A 20176-nucleotide genomic window follows, 5' to 3' on the forward strand; every position below is an offset into this window, starting at 1 on the left:
TTTTGATTTTGAGTGAGAGTTTTAATGAATAAATCACCATATGGAAATAATCACATCCAATTTAAAAAATGAATTTTCATGTCAAGAAACCACCAAAATGTCGGCTAGAAATACTTATAACATATTATGTTTGTTTTTAAATAAGGAAAGTTTACCTTTTTATAAATTTTGACTTGAGTTATTAAAGTTTGCTTTACTGTCACATATATTAACTATAGACAAAGGAGTGAATTCTAATACCAGATTGCTACATTGCTATTGCTAAATCCACGTTTGGGTTTTCTTCTCTCTTGCGTACATTTTCTTTCAGTCTTATGTGTGTGTGTGTGTGTGTGTGTGTGTGTGTGTACGCACGTGTGTGTGCATTATTTTTTTTTAAATCAGCTTGTCTATCTAGAGATTCTGTGAAAAAGAAGTATTAAAAAAGCAAATAGAGACTATCGGCACATCCTTTGAATATGATTTCCCAGGGCTTGGGGATAAATGAAATGAATAAAACTGTGATGCACCAGAAAGGGGTGGCATGGGAAAAAAGCCTGGTGATTCTGGGAAGACGCACATTCTCCTAAGACTGCATATATTGTGGCCGACCAACTAAGTCACGTGGTGGGAGGGGGCTCTTTTCTTTCTCTTCCACATCCCTTCCTCTGATGTCACAAATCTGTTCTTTCCTGGGAGAATTAATTAGTATTCATTGGGTGCAGTTGGCAAGAAGAAGGGGAGGGAGCGATCTTAAGACAGCAAGGAGGAAGAGCTGTGGGGGAGCAGGTCCTTCCCCTGGGAGCCACACAGAGAGGAGGCACAGTCGCGGGTGCAGAATGGTTGTTTTATAACTGGGATCCTCGGTGACGTATGGCTGCCTGTTCCTTGGCAGCTGTCTTTATGGACCAGTAGGCAGAGCGAAATTGACGCTGACAAGACTTTTGCATCTTGGAAGGGACTGTAATCTACTGTAGTGAAGAACAGAGCCTTTCAATCAGGCGGGTGTAAATAAGAGACGGAGGGGAGTCCAAAGAAAAGGAAGAGGAGGAAAAAAAAGTGTGTGTTGGGGGGAGCAGGGAAAAGCATTTTTGGTGGATGGTATGAAGCCAGCCATGGAAACTGCAGCCGAGGAAAATACTGAACAAAGCCAAGAGAGAAAAGGTACCCAGTGCTCCGACAATAGCCGGTTTTAAAGCTTTTCACTGAGGGTGCTTGAAAAGGGGTTAGCAGGGTTTTGTCTCTTAAATGGCTCTGAAACAATCCCTATGGCATGATCTTGTTTGCAGGGTGGTGTTTTCCTGTGGGCTGATGTTAGATGAAGAGAGCAGCCTCTCTTTAGTCCATTCCTGTTGCATATCTTCCTATGGAATGTGCAATTTCATAGAAGGATGTCCATAGTTTGTCACCAAGGGGAGTTGAATATGGGAAACTGTCTTTTTATTAATGTAATTAATCATAATTTAGCTTTTACGTTGTGCATGTTATATTTCAGGGTCACAGAATGTGTTGTTCTCTGCCAGTGCCAAGACGGAACTGGAGGGGCATGCATGCTAATTACACTTTGGTTCCACTAATATAGTAGTGATTTAGACATACCTTCATTTACTTATTCTAGTGTGATTGCTCTTTCTGTGTATCAAGCCCCAACTATGGCCCGTAATGATCATTTACAGTTGGAGCTTCGGAGAGGGCATAGCTCTGTTGCCTAGTACTGATAGAACGGAAGGGGTCTTTTGCTACTTATGACTTAAAGATTTGAGGGAGGAAAATTGAAAGGTCCTGTTCCCTGAAGGAAATCTTAGACCATGTCACAATTTTGATATCCAGAATAGCTTTTTGAGAAATTGGTATTGTTGCAGTATGAAAATGACAGAAAATAGAAGCTGAAATTAATCTCTTTTCCTAAATAATGACCGATGTCAAGTTTGATGCCCCATGGAATCAGCTCAGCCCCTGTTTGGTTAATGGCATCTCACTGCATTGTAAGTGATCTCCCTCACTCAAAGTCATGGACTGTCATAATCGTACAAAAACATGTTCTATATCCGCAGTGGCTCTGATGTCAAAAGCTACCATGCTAAGGTTATTTCGCTCAACGGCCCTTGCGCTCAATGACAGTCACTAAACTGTAGTAATTCTCCAGAATAGGGACACAACTATGTTTTTCTTATGCCTATATAGGTTGAACCATATGAAATTCCTGATGGTCAACCATTTTAAATTTACAAAAACTGGTGACTATATGTAATTCCACTTAGCATGTTGGGGTAAAGGCAGCTTGTTTTTATGCAGAATTTCTTCTGTGCACATTAACATTTTTATCCTGAACAGACCAATTTCATTTTAAAAATAAATTTCTTAAAGTATGATAATACACATAATATAAAATTTGCCATTTTAACCATGCAAGAATATAATCCAGTGGCTTTAGGCAAATACCAATCTAATTTTAAAGTTGTTAGTTTGGTTCAATCCTTGTGTCAGACCGACCTCCCTCCAACAAAAACCCACCCTGTCTTCTCTTGTATGTGCCTCTTTTTTTTTTCCTTTTCTCTAATCTACTTTAATGACTGAATAGTGATAAGAAAAACTCTTGAATATTTCTCACGCTGAGGAAGTGAGATAAAAGTTTAAAGATTCATTTCCATTATTAGAGACCATAATTAGAGACATGATTGCATGTTTGAGAGATATAAGATCCTAACAGCAGCATCCTGAGGAATTCTATCACTGTTTATAGCATTTTTTCTAAAGCAAGTGATTTTGTTTCATGTGTACTTTTTTTTTTTTATTAATATGATGGTCTCCCGTGGCAGATATAAAACGTTTTTTTTTTTTCAAAAGCAAGCAAAGGACATATAACTGATACAAAATCCTTTCTAAATAATTGTGAATTTCATAATTTAGTCTCACGGATTGCTATTTTATGTTGATTAAATATTAATACAGGTCTACAGATTGCCACTGCATCCCTTACAAACTGTATGTGAAAAATGCATTAGCTGTGGATTTACAGGCAAAATTAGAAGTGGAAAGATCATTGTGGAGGAGCTTTTAAAATTACCAAAATTTATAAACATGAATTGTTTGTTCAATAATTCATTAGCACCAAACGACCAAAAGATAGCATCACATGTATGAAACATACTTAAATAAGAATACAGGCCAGGAAATTTATTTTTACTGATCTGGAGCAAAAAGGATTGTGCTTGATCTGGAGACTGGCTTATCTAGTGATCTCCATTTAGACGAACAAGTTCCCATGTTAGCTCCACAAAGTCAAACTCATACAAGTATCTTCCTAGTTCCTCAATTTGCTTGTCCATTGTCATTAAGACCCACATAAAATAATAGCCACCGATGGTCATGTGTACTTGTCACTTGAGTATTACAGATTTATTTTTAAGTTTATAAAACAAATGCTTATTTCATTGATATGAACATTTAAAAATTTGACATCATTACTTATAGAGGGCATTATATAATTCTGGAACTGATAGACCCTCCCTCTCTGCACTTTTCTTTTAAGGCTTTCAGAAAGGATTCTTATTCCTGAGTTTAATTCTATACATTTTGTCACTTCATGCAGTTTTTCATGCTGATATTACCCCTCCCAACACACACACACACACACACACACACACACACACACACGTTTTCAATTGTAGGTGACAGGGGCAAAGCCCATCTCTTAATTTGAGGTATTATTGCCCTACCCAGTAGCTTGTGAATTAATAGCTTTGGATAATTATTATGCTATTAAGAATGTAAATTAAACTTAGATTTCTAAATTGACCTTAGCTTTTCTAGTTGTCCTTTCCTGGGCAGGAGAACACGTCCCAGCTATTGTGATTCACAAACTCCCACAGAGAGAGCTGTTTATTTAAAAACTAAATCAGAATGGCTTTGTTCCTATTTTAGACAAAAATAATCCAAGGCTTCACAAAAGAAAAGCATTTGTGTTTTTGAAATGGTCTCATAGCTTTGCTCACAGAATGCTACTGGATGACCAAAATTCACAAAGAGTGTTTAGTATATATTCAGGAATTTTTAAGGAAAGCAAGTAGCAGGCTTTCTCAGATGCATTGGTAAAATGCCAAATTGTTACAAATGACGGTTTTTAAATTGAGAGCATTAAATTAAATCAAAGTGTGAGGATTGATTGAGTAAGCAGATTCACTGCAAATGAAATAAGTGGAGGAAATGAATAAGACAGAATCAAAGGAAATAGATCACGGGATCCAATAATAAAAAGATGGAGAGTTAGGTTTCCATTTATTTCAGTGGAGTATTACTTGATGTCAATTCATTTGTGAAAACAGATGCATCTGAAATTGCTGGGAGCATGTAATCACTGGGTAGAAAAACAATTGAATCCTAACAACTCTGTATGCTCTATTATATGAAAAAAATCTGAGTAGCTGTGATGAAGGTTATTTTTATGACATATAGGAAATTGGATTCTACTGAAATAATTATAGTCAGGCTAGTTCAGTTCCTATGAATTATTGTGAAATAAAATCCAGAATCTAGGCATCAAATTAAGTTCCTAACCACATAGCAAGAAAAATGTAGTAAATTGGAAATAATGTTTAATTTAAAATAAATTGCAGGATATAGTCAAGAATAAGAAATGTATTCAAATTGACTTGTTTGTAAAATTAACAGATCCATTTCCATCTTTTTTTGATCAAATAGATATGATTTTCTACATGTTTTTAAAATTAAAAAAAAAAACATGTATACTTTTGACTCTCCTTTTTTTTTTGTTTAGGAGCAAAAGCACTCTTTTAGAACATATGACTTGTATACTGAAAACCAAAGGGGTACATTTAACATGTCACAATATTCTTAACGATCGATGAGTTATGCATTTTTATTGACATTTTTTAACTTGTATTTATGAATGTGGTACGGAGAAAGTTTTAGATGCACTTTTTCTCTAAGAATTTGCCAAGGTGGACATCTGAAGAGATGGTGTCTGGGGAATAGGCTATAGAGAAAAGTGCCTGGCCAGATGGTGTGAGACACATGTGGTAGGTATGATATGGTGTCATTTGATTCTTCTTTTTTTTTTTTTTTTTTTAAAGAAAATTTAAATGTGGAGAAAGATCTCAAAGAGCCATTTGGTACATCTGCCACTTTTTACATTATCAGTTCCATAAGCATACTTTTCAAGACTTGGTCATGCTAATTCATTAGAAAAGAGTTCTGGTCTATTTCTGGAAACTTACCTTTTGTCTTCCTTGGAACTGTCAACCCAAATTAAGATCGTACATTTTAAGATTATGTTTCTTTGTCACTTGGAAGTACAAGTCAATTTAAGGTAAATGATCTTAATAAAATATTTAGTCTTGCTATATTTGAGAACATGCAAAATAGCCTGTGTCTGCATGATGTAAGCGTCCCCTTCCCAGGACTGGTGTTGGATTGTTCCAAAGATACTCCCCTCCTTTTTTCTCCCTTGGACCAAATGCATGCATGTGCACACACCCACACACATGCACACCCGTGCACACGCATATACACACACACACGAGATGTTTGGCCAGGAGTAGAAGTGGCTATGGGATGAAGAAAGAACAGGACGCACATTGGCTTTTAGAGAGGGAAGCTACAATTCCAGTTTTGCAAATGTGCTTTTTTGCTCCTGATTTATTTATTCATTTATTCACTTCATTGTGTTCTCCTTTGAAATGTTATCCCCTGTCCTCTCAGCATTTGTTAGAGGAGTGAAAGTGTGCTAACTCATTTTAGGCACTATCATTAAGAGTGGTACAATTTCAGCTGGCCATGGTGACATACACCTGTAATCCCGGCAATTTGGGAGGCTAAGGCAGGAGGCTCACAAGTTCAAGGCCAGCCTCAGGAACTTAAGAAGACCCTGACTCAAAATAAAAAAGGGCTAGGAGTGTGGCCCAGGGGTTGAGCACTCCTGGGTTCAATCCCCATTACCAAAAAAAAAAAAAAAAGTAGTATAATCTCAGGTTCCATAATTTTGTTGGATTGGTGGCAAATAAAATAGAAGACAACAGTGGCATAGAAAATTTTGATTCTTAACCAGCCCAGTGATATTTTTCTTTGGAGAGTGTGTAATAGGAGAAAATAAAATAATATCATACTTTATAGGCTGACTTTATTAGTTATATTAACTGATTTATATAATCAAGTCTTACTATGCTATATTTGGCATCACAAGTCATACTTTTTTCGAAATGTAAAGGACCAGGTAGCAAATACTTACAGCTTTGCAGACCACAGGTCTTTGTCACACCTGTTGAAATCTGCCATTGTAGCATGAAAGCAATCATAATATGAAAACAAATGATTGCAATTGTGTTCCAGTATAACTTTTTTAATAAAAACAGATAGCCAGCTGGGGATATAGCTCAGTTGGAAGAGTGCTTGCCTTGCATGCACAAGGCCCTGGGTGCAATCCCCAGCACCAAAAAAACAAAAACCAAAAACCCAGATAGCCATCATTTGCCAACCATTACTATATTCTATATTCTATTGTATTGCTATGGCTTTCTTTTATATTTTAGCTAATAGCTAAAAATGAAGGATGATAAATATAGCTTTGAATGATCAGTGAATATGTTCTCTCTAGGCAGCTTAGTGATTGTCACTTAATTGCTTCTAATAAACAGGAAAAAAAGGAATGCAGCATTGTTTTGCTTTCTTTTCTTTAGTTTCCCATTGTTCATGTCATGCCCAACTTTGGTGATGAGCACTCACAGTTGTGTGTCTACATAAACCACCAGCACTCACCACATCCCCAACTTCTGCTCTCAAAGGGGGACATTTTGCAGTGTTTCCTCCATAAGGCCTAAACCATTTCCTCATTCTTACCAGATGCCTGGAATGAACAGGGTGTTTTGATATACCCCTGGAGCTGAGGCTTTTTATAATCAGGTAACTCCCTTAGGTGTTGGGACCCTGTCCTCAGTATTCAAATATATATTGTGCTCTCTGAAAATTTACAGATAGCCTTATATTTAATGTCTCAATTTTATCTCAAGTTTATTTTATACTAAGTTTATCTCTGGGGCTGGGGATATAGCTCAGTTGGTAGAGTGCTTGCCTCACATGCACAAGGCCCTGGGTTCAATCCCCAACACCAAAAAAACAAAAACAAAAAGTTTATTTCTAAAATGTAAAATCCAAGTGATTTTCTTTTCTTTCCTATTTAAAGATTTGCTGTTGTAAGAAGACCTCTCCAGAAATATCAGTTCAGGGAATGGGAAAACATCTATGCAGTTGCTGATTCCCATTTGTGCATCTGCTGGGGTAGTTACGTTTGAATGATGAATTACGTACCTCAAGCGTGGCTGCCAGAAGACACACTGGTGTTAGGAAATCCATGGTTTTCATTGATGTTGCCCAGCAGCTAGGACGGATTCACTGAATGTCTGCAGACTTCCCTTCCCATGTAGAGAGATGAGGGCAGGATAGGGACAGAGCCTCTGAATTGCATGGCCTGGCTAGAGTAGAAGTCTACAGGGTAGGGAACCTGGAGGGCCATTCTGGGTCCATGGGCTCCCAGTGTGTTTCCTTACTTTCAATTAAATATTCATTCAGCTAATAGTTATTAGGCACCTACTGTATGCTGGGTGTGCAGAGATGAAATCTGAAAAAGGAAGATGAGGGACTGGGAGTCTAAATCAGAAATAGAGCACTTCCTAGCATGCATGGGCCCTGGGTTCCATCCCCAGCACCCACTCCCCCCAAAAAAGAAGGATGAAAATTTTCACATTAAAAGTGACTAAGGTACTTAGAATCCTCTTGTTTGGGGGACCAACATGAAGGGCTCACAGCCACTTTGCTAAGAGGAAATTAGATTGTTCGATGAGGTGATTTGACCTTCTGGTTCTTTCTAGCCTCAAGAGTTCTTTGCTGCAGAGAACATAGCACCTTTGAGAATCTCCTTGAAGGCTGAGGATTATGAGCTTTTATAAACCTGAATTAACATCAGTAGCTGAGGACCAGGGCCATTTCTTTAGGAGGCACAGCACAGCTCACCTCAGCATGGACCTCAGAAAAACACTGCTGCCTCTGGAAAAAGTAGAGAACAGTCGCAAATGCACAGGCTCAGGAGGTTGCGGTGGTTTTTTAAAGTGCGCCCTCTGGAGGCTGATCGCCCAGGTGCACACCCAGGCTCCTCCACCCACTGGCCAAATGACCAGTGCCAAATGATCTTTACCTTTTTGTCTCCCTCCCTTCTTCATTTATCAAGACAGAATAACAATTTCATAAGGTAGTTGTGATGGATAATGGAACAGGAACCATGTGCTCATTAATATGGCAACTAGCACATCATAAACACTTTATAAATTATAGCTGTCACCCTCAGCACTGATAACAGAAACAACAGTAGCCAAAAAGTTTTGTTGTGCAGTTCTGATCTTATTCAAGTCCCTTTTATTTCTCCTTTTAGACAAAGCATTTTTATCTTACTTTGAAGTAAAAAAGGGTCTCTCTAAAGTGTCACCTAGAAAAGTAAGTCTTTGCTTCCCAATCTGAAAATTCTTAAGAGTTTTCAGAGAGAGAGGAGCGTGGAGTTGGGATTCCACGCAGGCACTGTCAGATTTTCAGTGTACCCTGTCAGGGTGTTTGCTGCTTTGCCTCCCAATGTGGATATTTACTGGGTCTTTATCGGCAGCCATCTAAGGTGCCAAATGGAGCATTAAAACTGCTCTTCTGATGGAATCATTGCCCACATCAGTGCCAGAAGCATTTTTTTTAAATCTCTAAATATTTGTGATACCCCAGAGGACATAACCCCTTATCCAGTTTATAGAATTTTCAGACATAAACTGGCCATGGTGACCTGAGTTTGTTAGGGATTTCAAGATTATAATTCAACTGTTACCAGAAGCTTCTTCTATGCCAGGCAAATTGGTAGGTATTTTCTTCTCCATTCCCTAAAAAGTGGGAAACAGTCATATTGACAGAGACCCAAGTCCTCTGGAGGCCAGTTGTCGACACCTGAGTAAGCTCTGACTTGAGCCCCAGACCTGCAGCCCTTTCTTCATACTGAGAAATCATTGAAATAGGATTTAACGTAGAACATTCTAGACTCTGATATTCTGAGCTGAAGGAGAGGTGACACAGAATACCACAAATGTCAGTGGAGGACAGATATTTTATCCAAGATTCAGCAGGCTACTGGGTTATGTGTCAGATTTTTAGGACTGAAACTGGGGACAATTATAGAGAGTGAGCCTATGTTCACCTTTGCTTATGCAGCTGGCAAAAATTATAGTGCTCTTTTGGTCTGAAAAGGAAATTAAAGAGAAAGAAAAATCGTGCAAAGCCAAATTTTAACTATAAATAGTGTCTTTTCCAAATGAGCATTTTGAGGGGTGGGTTGGAGGGAGGAGGTGGAGACATGAACAAAGGAAAGGAGATTTTGGTGATCTGTATAAATTGAAATTAAAAGATGAAGGAAGCGACTCCAACATTCTTAAATGTATCATGCAGAGTTGTTGAACTGATACTGAAGGATTACATTTCAATAGCATATATTTAAGCTCCCATTTCCTTGAAGTATATGGTAAAAGAATAAATAAAAATGCTGATATAGAATCTTTGCTGGAGATAGAGACACTGACTCTTTGCCACCTGAAATTGGCAGTGAACAGCAGAGCTGAAATGGAAATTGGCAGGTACCACTGGATGTACCCAGGCTCAAAGAACCACCAGTACCATCCTGTGCCAACCATGGGGGACAGGGCTAGCCCCTTGAGCAGTCCAGGTAAATACAGCCTTGGGGTGAATTCTAATAGCAAGTCAACTGTTCTCTTTACTATGATTTGTAATAGCTCTTTCAGTTTCGTGATATTTTATGTTTTGCTTGATGCATTAATTTGTTGACATGGGCATGGGTGGAATTGGCCCTTTAAAAATTTTTTAATCATCTTTCATTTTCTCTCCCCCTTTCCATTCCACCCCATCTTTCTCTATTTTCTCTCCCTCTTTCCTCACCCCACCTCTTCTTCTCTAAGGGAGCAGTGTACAGTAAGATAGGCCTTGGGGCTAACATAAAATTTTGGATGTCTGAACCAATAATGGGGAAGGGGGACCATATATGTCCACCACTGGGCCTGGAACAGGACCAGGGCAGACAAGGAGCCTTGGATGTAGGAGTTCTGAGCATGCCCCCAATATCTCTTCAACCTGGCTGTTTTGTGTCACCCTCTTTTAACATTGGTCAATGTCTTTGAGAAAGAGAAATCCAAGCATGTGAAATTAGGATTGGATCAGTGTGTGTTCGACTCCCACCAGGTAGGTCCCTTGGATTCAGTTTCCATTTTCCTTGCTCTTGAAGAGCACTGGTGTCTCAGACCACTAGGTACTGGGTCTGGATGAAATCCATGATTGGTTTTGGGGATCTCGGGGAAGGGAGAATGCTGACCAATATGGGCATCTACCCTTTTGTATCCCAAAGTTTACATGTGGCAATGTTCAGCTCAGGTGGCGAAAACTCAATGATTTAGCTAACATAGAACTGTAGTTCAAAGTATGTCGGATGTGACATAAAGGGCTGCTGGCGGGTCAGATAAACACAACAGCAGGCTTAAAGTATTGCTGTGATTTTTGTGTCACCCATAATGTCATCTCTCCCAAATGGCTGCTTGCTTTGTTAAGAATAAATCAGAAATGGCAGCTTAGCAACTACAGCTCTGGAAGGAACAATCCTGAGATACAGTGGAAGATATCTATTGAATGGCAAAGTCATAAAACCCATTATTTCATAAAACCATCTTTTTTTCTTCAAGACCTAGATTGTGGTGTCAGGTTAATGGCCATGAAATCTGACTTTCTGTCTTAGATCTGTTAGGTACCAGTTCTGTGTGTATCTGTGCAACGCTGGTTAGAAAAGGTGAGCAGAAATGGATCAGACATCCATTCTCATAGATCTTTTAAAGAATGTAGGGGGTACCAGATATGGTGGTGCATGCCTGTAATCCCAGCAACTGGAGAGACTGAGGCCGGAGGATTACAAGTTTGAGGCAAGCCTCAGCAACTTAGAGAGGCCTGGTCTCAAAAAATAAAAGGGGGGCTGGGGATGTGGCTCAAGCGGTAGCGCGCTCGCCTGGCATGCATGCGGCCCGGGTTCGATCCTCAGCACCACATACCAACAAAGATGTTGTGTCTGCCGAGAACTAAAAAATAAATATTAAAAAATTCTCTCTCTCTCTCCTCTCTCACTCTCTCTAAAAAAAAAAATAAATAAATAAATAAAAGGGGCTGGGGATGTGGCTCAGTGGTTACGAGCCCCTTGGTTCAATCCCTAGTACAGTAGGAAAAGAAAAGAAAAAAGAAAGGGTTCTGGAATCTTAATTTTAAAAAAATTGTCTTTAGACATGATATATCCAATATAATACTGTTCAGTAATAAAAAGGAATGAAGTATTGACCCATGCTGTGACATGGGTCAATGTCAAAAATATGATAAGTAAAAGAAGTCAGACACAAAGAGACCAAATGTTATATGGCTCCATTTGTTTTAAATTTCCAGAACCGGTGAATCCATAGAGACAAAAAATAGATTACTGGTTGCCAGAGACTTAGGAAAGTGGGGAATGGACCACAACTATAGATGGGCACAAAGAATGATGAAGATGTTCTGAAATGAGATTTTGGTGATGTAAATTTACCCGAAACCATTGAGTAGTACATTTGAAACAAGTGAATTTTATGAACATAAATTGTACTCCATGAAGGTATTTTAAAAAGTGCCCCCCCCAAGCTATTAGACATGTGTAATTTAAGGTTGTCGGGTATTTGTTAACAAGAAAGCCCCTGTTATCAGAAACTACTGCTTGAGGCAGGAGGGTGGTCATTTTAAGAATAAGTGTTAGGGGTTGGGGCTGGGGCTCAGTGGTAGAGCGCTTGCCTAGCATATACAGTGCGCTGAGTTTGATCCTCAGCACCACATAAAAACAAATAAATAAATAAATAATGTACTGTGTCCAACTACTATATATAAATAAAAGAATAAGTGTTAGATGACAGTTTATGCTGTGTAATACCACCACCAAGGGTTGGGTACCGCTTCAAATCCCATCTGGAGAGCCTGAGTCAGATGAATAATGATTGTCAACAGCCCCTTGTCCATTCAGGTCTGGTTTTGGCACCAAAGAAGTTCAGGCCAGCATAGGTTTTTCTGCCAGATAAGTTAGGCGATAATGGATTTTATCTGAGCATGCTGGTGCACACCTATAATCCAACAACTTGGGAGACTGAGGCAGGAAGATTCAAGTTCAAAGCCAGTCTCAGCAAATTAGCAAGGCCCTAAGCAATTTAGCAAGACCCTATCTCAAAAATAAAAGATAAAAGGGACTGGGGGTATAGCTCAGTGGTAAGCACGCCTGGATTCAATCCCCAGTTCCCTTCCCTCCAAATCCTCGATCTTGAAATGGTCTCAACCCACACAGTTTTAACTTTTTTGTGCATGAACTGCAATCATTGGTGAGAGGGGAAATGCTGCTGAAGCACAAAACATCGGGATCATTTGTGTCTGTGCTGGCCATGGAGACCTTACTCTTGATAGTATAAAGAGAATGGTGTAGGCCTCAGAGAAGGGGGCTTTAAACCGACCATGCTGTCACCTTTCCAGGCGCTTAGAGGTTTTCTTGGCTCCAAAATCGATGCAGTTGCCATTCTGTACTTAGATCCTAACCAGATGGTGTGAGGGAAAAAATAGAGAATTCCATATGGCTCTTGTGTCTTTTTTTTTTTTTTTTTTTTTGTATAGAGTTCTCAGTTTCTTTCCACTGGGGGAAAGAGGTTTTGATACAGCCTGACCAAGAAGTCTTTGCCAAAGGAAAATGCCTCTCTCACCCACATAGTCTTGTCTTGCAGCAGGGGCTACCATTTCTCCAACTTCCTTATTCCCCACCACAAATGTCAAGGCTGTTCTAGTGTCCTTTGTCTTGATTTTTTTTTTTTTTTGTCTTTTTTTTCCCCCCTGCTGCAGCTTCCTGATACAATGACTTTTTAAAGACCTAGGTAATAACTCTTTCACCCTTTTTTATCTTTTCATTTTTTCCATACATCTGGTCTAGGCCTACAAAGGTCAAAGGAGGAACCCCTTGTAAAACTGCCTGAAGGGCCTAGGTCTGAGATAGTAATCTGCCGCTTATTGCAAGGGTGAAACAAGATCTCATGCTAGATCTGCATTCCATGGAAAACTATGCTTAAGGTTTAGGAAACATTCCCAGGCTGCTATAAGTTGTGTTACATAGGCTTCAGAGAATAGTTTCAGAGAACTTAGATTCTCTGCTTCAAGTGTGGGCTGTAGCTCAGCAGAATTGGCATCTCCTGGGAATTTGGGAGAAAGGCACAATCTCAGGCCTCCCTATCTACACTGAATCAGAATCTGTATTTTAGTAAGATTTCCAGGTGATTCCTATGCACATGAAGGTTTGGGAAACATTAATTTACAACCAAGTCCATGAACAAGAAAGGCACAGACAGAAGGAATCGAAGATGTGAACTTACCTTCAAAATCTAGAAATTTGTCTTTGGAAAAGAGAAAAAATTGCTTAAAGTATTGATTCTTTCTTCTTTCTGTCTCTATTTATGGAGAGGTATGAGAAAGATGTGTCATGGTAATCATGAACAGGAGTCCTGGTTGGTTTGAAATACTGTGACCTTTGATTCTCTTACCTGCTTGTCTGATGAAGGAGATTGGGAAGGGGCTGTGAAGGTGGAAAAGGTTCATTTTCTTGGGCAAAGAGAGGGCCAGAGGAGAAAGTTAGTAATGGGAGTTTGAGAATAGTTCTCAAATGCATCTCATGTACCTCTTGAATATAATTTATGGCATATAAGCTGTATTTATTATTTAATGTAGGCTGCAATCCAATGGACCAAGAATGACTGCTCATATATACAGTGGTAAATCTGTAGTTGAGGGGCTGGGGATGTGGCTCAAGCGGTAGCGCGCTCGCCTGGCATGCGTGCGGCCCGGGTTCGATCCTCAGCACCACATACAAACAAAGATGCTGTGTCCGCCGAAAACTAAAAAATAAATATTAAAATTCTCTCTCTCTTAAAAAAAAAAAAAAATCTGTAGTTGAGAATTCAGCCTGACAGATAAAGAACACAACAACCATTAACTTCACCAACCCATCCCCCTCTCCCAAATCTGAATAGCTCTGATGTTTACTTAGATTGAGATGGCTTTAGACCATTCCAGAAGTCCAGAAAAAGATGGTGCTCTCTCACCTATGGAACATAATAGAGGGGTGAAGAGAGGAGAGCTGTGGAAATGCTGGTGTTCAGCAAGATGCCCAAATGTTGTGCTTTGCATGGTCAACTATGGATTCCCGAGCAGCCATGGGGATTGGTGACTGAGAGGGAGGGAGAAGTATCTTGAGTGAACTGCTATGACTTGGGTTCTACAGTCTCACTCTCAGGACTCTGTTCAAGGCTGTGTATGTGTCCAGGTGTGACCTCAGGCAGGCTACCTGAGAACAGCAGACTCCCTCTTCCTGTCCTCTGACTGCTGAGCCTGGGACTTTCCTCTCATGCAGTTACTTTATGACCTGGCAGCTATGGGTAGGAGTCTTGGAAAAAGCTGTTGGCTTAAGGCCACCAAGTTTGAGGTCTTTCTCCAAATCATTTTAAATGTATTTCAAGAGGAAAATGCCTCCCACTGCAATTGTATGCACCATTGGGGCCTGTGCTTGTGGTTGGGTGTCTGCCGTAACCCACGTGCCAATCCTGCTGTGCAGGTTCTGGGGCACTGCCTCACTGTTCCCCAGAGCCTGGGTGCACAAGCTTTCTGAGCTTAGATGGCTCAATCCAGGGAAGCTCTCAACCTGTCGGATGCTTCCTGTCACTCTGGGTGTTTCTGGTGTGATGGAGGGAAATGGTGAACAAGCATACTATAGCCCAGGTTCATGCTGCCAAGTTCCTGAGGTTTTTAGGATTCTTTACATTTTGTTTTCTGCTATATAAATTATTTCATTTTCATATCACAAAAAGGTGGTCTATGGTACAGTAACTATTTTATGGCTTATTTAGCAAAGACTATAATCAGCCATTTTATATTCATAAAACATTTCTAGGTGTTTACAAAGGTTCAATTTTTGGTCTGCTATGTTGTCATTAAATGATTAGCACTTGATTGTGTAAGAGAGACTTACTGTGTCTGTGATCTATCAGTTTTTTCTGCCTTTTGGTCCTGTGTCTGCCCCTCAGAGTAGGAAGACGAAGCAGAGATGAGAAGCAAATGCATCCATATTGAGTGCTGATCTGAAGCTTTTTGTCAGGCACAGCAATTGGTTTTAGGGACACAACTTGGATTACTCCAAGTTGAATAATTCTAGGTGTTTAGAAATAGTGACATATGGTCTTTCCTTTCTTCCTGATCCCACTCACATTGTTTTCAGTTAGAATTACCTTATTTTGTTTTGAAATGTTTTGCTCCCCTTCCAGGTAACTGAAGCTACCCGGAAGTGGCTAACGAAACCACTTGAGTCTTCCTATCTCCCTCCAGGCTGTCCTTTTAGACCCCAGTTCACTCTCAAATTATCCACACACATCACCTATTTCCAGTCTGTGAAAAACTGATGTAAAATGGCTTTTGTACTAAATGGAAAGTCTTTTAGATGGGACAAGTATCAGAGAGTCATTTAGATGGATTGAGACTTTCTCTGAAGGTCATTATGCTTGCATTTTATCTGGAAGCTTCCATGGATGACGCTTTGGACCCAAGAAGATTAACTAGTGCTGAAACAAATGTCAGGCTGGTAGGAGACATAAAACAAATACTTGAACAATCTTGTTTATCAATGTAATCAATGGAGATTCCTGTGAGGACTTGACTTAGACCAGGCTTGTAATGCCACCCACTATGCTTTTTGCAAATAAAGTTTTATGTGAACCAGCCCATGCTCATTCATTTACAGATGCTTTGTGGCTACTTTGATGCTCCAATAGGAGAATTGAAAAGTCACTTTGCAACAGTAATCTCTACGAGACCCTGAATCAGTGAAGTGCTGTCCCATCACCTTGGCCATATTCTAATCCTAAGAAGCAAGTTACTAGAACCAGCCCACACTCAAGGGGAGGGAATTACCCAAGGGCATGACTATAGGAGTGGGGCCTGTTAGAAAGCTGTCTGCCAAAGTACATGTAAATATTTAACAGTGGAAATGCATCCTAGGTTCTCTTAGAGCACTGGCTTCTCTCCTGAATGATAATAGCCCCTTCACTTTCCCAAAGTCTCACCTTTGGGAGCCTGCATCCCAGTACTGGGTACCTAGTAGGTGCTTGATGACCCCTGAGACACTAGACTTTAAGAAACAAGGTCTTCGAATCTCACTGTCTGCTTTGTCCTGTCTTAGTGCCTGGGACCATTTATGGTATCGTGACAATTGTTTTATTTTTTAGCACTCATGATGTGTGGCTCCATGTGATACTGTACAGTTTTGGTGTCCTTTGTGTACTTACTTGACTTGCCTCCTGGGCCAGGCTGATGAGGACCTTGCACTCTCATTTGCACAGCAGCTTAATAGGTATTGAAGTAAACTGAACTTGACTGGCTAGTGCAGGTCTCTACAATGGCTTGCGTACATTCTAAGTTGGGAGAAAGAATGTAAATGGTGTTAATTTTGTGGACTAAATTAATTTTCTCTAATATGTCTTCAACCTTGGCTTATAGCAGAATCCTGGGGTCGGGGGGGGGTGTCTTTTAAAATCTTGAGACCACCTCCATCCAAACCAACTCAAGTCCAAATCTTGGAATGGGGCTAGCCATCAGCCCATCAGCATTTTTATTTTTTGGGGGGTGGTACTGGGGATTGAACTCAGGGTCACTAGACCACTGGGCCATATCCCCAGCTCTATTTTGTATTTTATTTAGAGACAGGGTCTCACTGAATTCCTTAGTGCCTCACTGTTGCTGAGGCTGGCTTTGAACTCGTGATCCTCCTATCTCAGCCTCCAAGCTGCTAGGATTGCAGGCACACGCCACCGCACCCAGCTGCTATCAGCATTCTCGAAAGCTCACTAAGAGATCAATCCCACATGCACCCCAGGTTGAAAACTACTGTACCAGACCAGGGTCTCCCAATTAGAGGAGGTTTTGCTTTTCAGAAATGTGCTGAGGAGGTATACAACTGAGATAGTGCTCCTGGCATCTATCTGGTGAGTGGAAGTCAGGGATGCTGCTAAACACCTGCAGGCCACAGGAGAGCTCTCTCTGTCAACAGAGAACCAGCTAGCCCCCAAAGTTGAGAAAACCCTTATCCTATGAGTTGGGGTGTTGGTAGTAGAAGCTCATGGAGTGGCTCTGTTCCAGATGCTAAGCTTTTTGCAGGCATGGATGGCTTGAGGCGTCTGGACATTATATACTGGATGATCTCCTCCCCAATGCTTTCTACAGAGAAACATGTGCTTTTAAAAGGGACACAGCACTTAAATCAATGAATTTGAGTCTACAGATATGTATGTATGTGATCTCTACCACACACATGCATGTACACATCTATACATGTGCTATGAATACCCTATCCATACAGACACACACATGGGATGTGGGGGGTATTGTTCCAGTTAGAGGAACAGCTAAGTTTTAATCATCTCCTTTTACTTTTACTTCCTCCTAATTGTAGCCTCCTATCCTCTACTTGTCTGGTAAAGGTCCTGAGTCCTTTCTGACCCTTTGCTGTCCTCAGCCCTCAGTACAGAGAAGGCTTTCTGCTCTGCCTTACTGACCTGAGGGCCCATCATCAAGTACAGGAGCCTGCTGGTTCTGCAGCCTCAGCACTGGTCCCAGCCCACCCCACCCAGGGTGATGTGCCACCAATCTTTAATTCCCTCCAAAGGTCCACAGCCCTTTTAATTACTATTGTCTTGTAGAAATTGAACTTAACAAGACATTTTAAGAAACTGGTTTTGGGGAATATTGGTATGCATGTACTGCATCTATTTATGGTGTCTGTTTGGTAAACCTTAATGTGTGCACCCATAAAACCAACACAAACAGGATGGTGACATATCTGCCACATACCAAAGTTTCCTCAAGCCCCTTTTAATCCTGACACCCCCTCCCAAGCAACCACTGATTTGCTGTCTGCCTCCCTGGCAGTTTCCTTTTCCAGGAATGCCTCTTCTGAAGATCTGTTCACATAAATCTCACACCCTTTCTCATTTATCGTTTCCTATAAAATGTCGTGACATTGATTGCACTGCTCCATGGCTTTGTCTGATTTTTATCCTTTTTGCTTCTGTTGAAGACACCCTGCCCCCTTGGAAGCCAACTCAGACTCGTTTTGCTACCACCTACAGCTGAAGACTTTAGTTTGCACCCACTTGGGTCCAGCCTACACACCAGAGCCAGATTCATCTCTTAAAAGTACATCTCAGATCATGTCACTCGCCTGCACACAAATCTTCCCTCTTTTGCCACTGCCTGCAAAATGAAGCTCAGAAGCTCAGAAACTTCAGGTTGGCTTGGATGCCTCCCACGGGGCAAGGGAGGGCCCACCTGCCTTTCTGGCACCTGCCCACACTACCCTGCTGTCCCTGAGAAACTCAGCCATACCAGGGTCCCAGCACCGCACTGATCCTGCTTTCCTTCCCTCAAGCCTTTCATTGGCATCTGTTCTTCAAGCCCTATTATCCAGAAACCCTTTCCTTGGCTCGCCCTACTAACCAAGATCTGTGTCTACCTCACTCCCCCATGTCCCTGTGTCTCCTCTATTCTAATTAAAGGTTGTCTTACATCTTTGTGTGTCACTACCTCATCCCCCACCCCTCCAAGAATGGGTGCCAGGAAGGGTGCACCTGTAGTCCCCAGCAGTCACTCCCATAGCAGCAGGACTCCATAGACAATGAATGGAATTCAGAAGAGTGGACATGCTGTCCCCTAGGTGGTCAAGGAAGCCAAGTGCCACTGGAGCTCAACATTGCTTCTTACAGATCTCCCTCTCTTCCCCTACTCAGCACCAGTCTCCCTAATTCCTTGGTCCCCCACTTGACCAAGCTAACAGCAAATATATGATATTCCGGAAAACCAAACCAGTTCCCACAAAAGGCAGAGGAAGAGGCTCACAAGTATCTGTTTCTTGAGTTTGCTTATTCCCAGCCATGTAAGTGTATCTTTACTTTTATATAATCATTCATCTTGCCATTTATCTTGCACTGCTCAGACCTTATTACAAATATTGGAAGTTAATTTATTTTACAATTTTCACAGAATGCCATTTCAGAAAGGAAAGCTCCTCCTTAAACAGATTTTAGGACAAGCTTTTAAAAGGGTTTGCTGAAAAATGCTTCACTTTATGGCATTAAAAAGGCTCAGCATTCTTAATGTTCTTATATAGTAGAATTTTTATGTCTAATACTGTAAGAAAGAAAGCTGAGAAGCAACCTATCATTTAAGTGATTTTTGCATTTAGCTCTTTAACAGGAAGCCGCTCTGTGAATTGACTTAATGTGTTGTACTAGTGGTTTATACTTTTTTTTTCCTTGGTTAGGTCTCTTTATACTCTTAAGAATAATCGGCCCCTTCCCCAAAAGCTTTTACTCATATAGGGTATTTATACCAATTTTTCTATATTAGAAATTGTAACTAAGAAATGTATTTCTTTAATAATGAAATTATTAGGGTTGGGGATATAGCTCAGTTGGTAGAGTGCTTGTCTCCCATGCACAAGGCCCTGAGTTTAATCCCCAGCACACCAAAAAGAAAGAAAAAGAAATAAGATAATATAATGAAATTATTAAAATAACAAACCCATTATCTGTTATCCTAAATAGTGAGAGTAGTAAGTACAATTTTACATTTTTGTAAATCTCTTTAATATCTAGTTTAATATTTGATAGCTGGATACTTGCCTGCATCAGGGTATCTTTCTTTATTTGAAGTATAGGAATCTCTCATCACAAGTATGTAGTTGGAGAAGGGAGGAAGGTTTTAATGGCCTTTTCAAATAGTTGTGGAGTTCTTCCTTTACAATACACCAGAATTTAATAAGTACCTATTTCTGTTTTTTTCTCCACATTTTTTTAATATTGTTTAGTTGTCAATGGATCTTTATTTTTATTTATTTATATGTGGTGCTGAGAATCGAACCCAGTGCCTCACACATGCTAGGCAAGCACTCTACCATTGAGCCACAACCCCAGCCCCTCTCTTCACATTTTTATTGGTGTATTATAGTTGTACATAATGG

At 40.3% G+C, this 20176-nt stretch overlaps 1 protein-coding gene across 3 annotated transcripts in view; it reads left to right on the forward strand.

Moving 5' to 3' along the window:
* Positions 1 to 20176, forward strand: part of Gpm6b (glycoprotein M6B) — a 163147-nt gene that overhangs the window by 116968 nt on the left and 26003 nt on the right. For 2 of the 3 annotated variants that reach the window (XM_077793787.1, XM_077793785.1), the window contains exons 1-2: positions 1062 to 1143; positions 9620 to 9739. The exons of the other annotated variant lie outside the window; for it this stretch is intronic. In XM_077793787.1, coding sequence (XP_077649913.1) covers positions 1083 to 1143; positions 9620 to 9739 — 181 coding nt within the window. In that variant the 5' untranslated portion in view covers positions 1062 to 1082. Of the gene's footprint in view, positions 1 to 1061; positions 1144 to 9619; positions 9740 to 20176 lie in introns of those variants that run through there. 3 annotated transcript variants of the gene reach the window in all.

This window comes from Urocitellus parryii, chromosome X (assembly GCF_045843805.1).
Source record: "Urocitellus parryii isolate mUroPar1 chromosome X, mUroPar1.hap1, whole genome shotgun sequence".
NCBI classification, from domain to species: domain Eukaryota; kingdom Metazoa; phylum Chordata; class Mammalia; order Rodentia; family Sciuridae; genus Urocitellus; species Urocitellus parryii.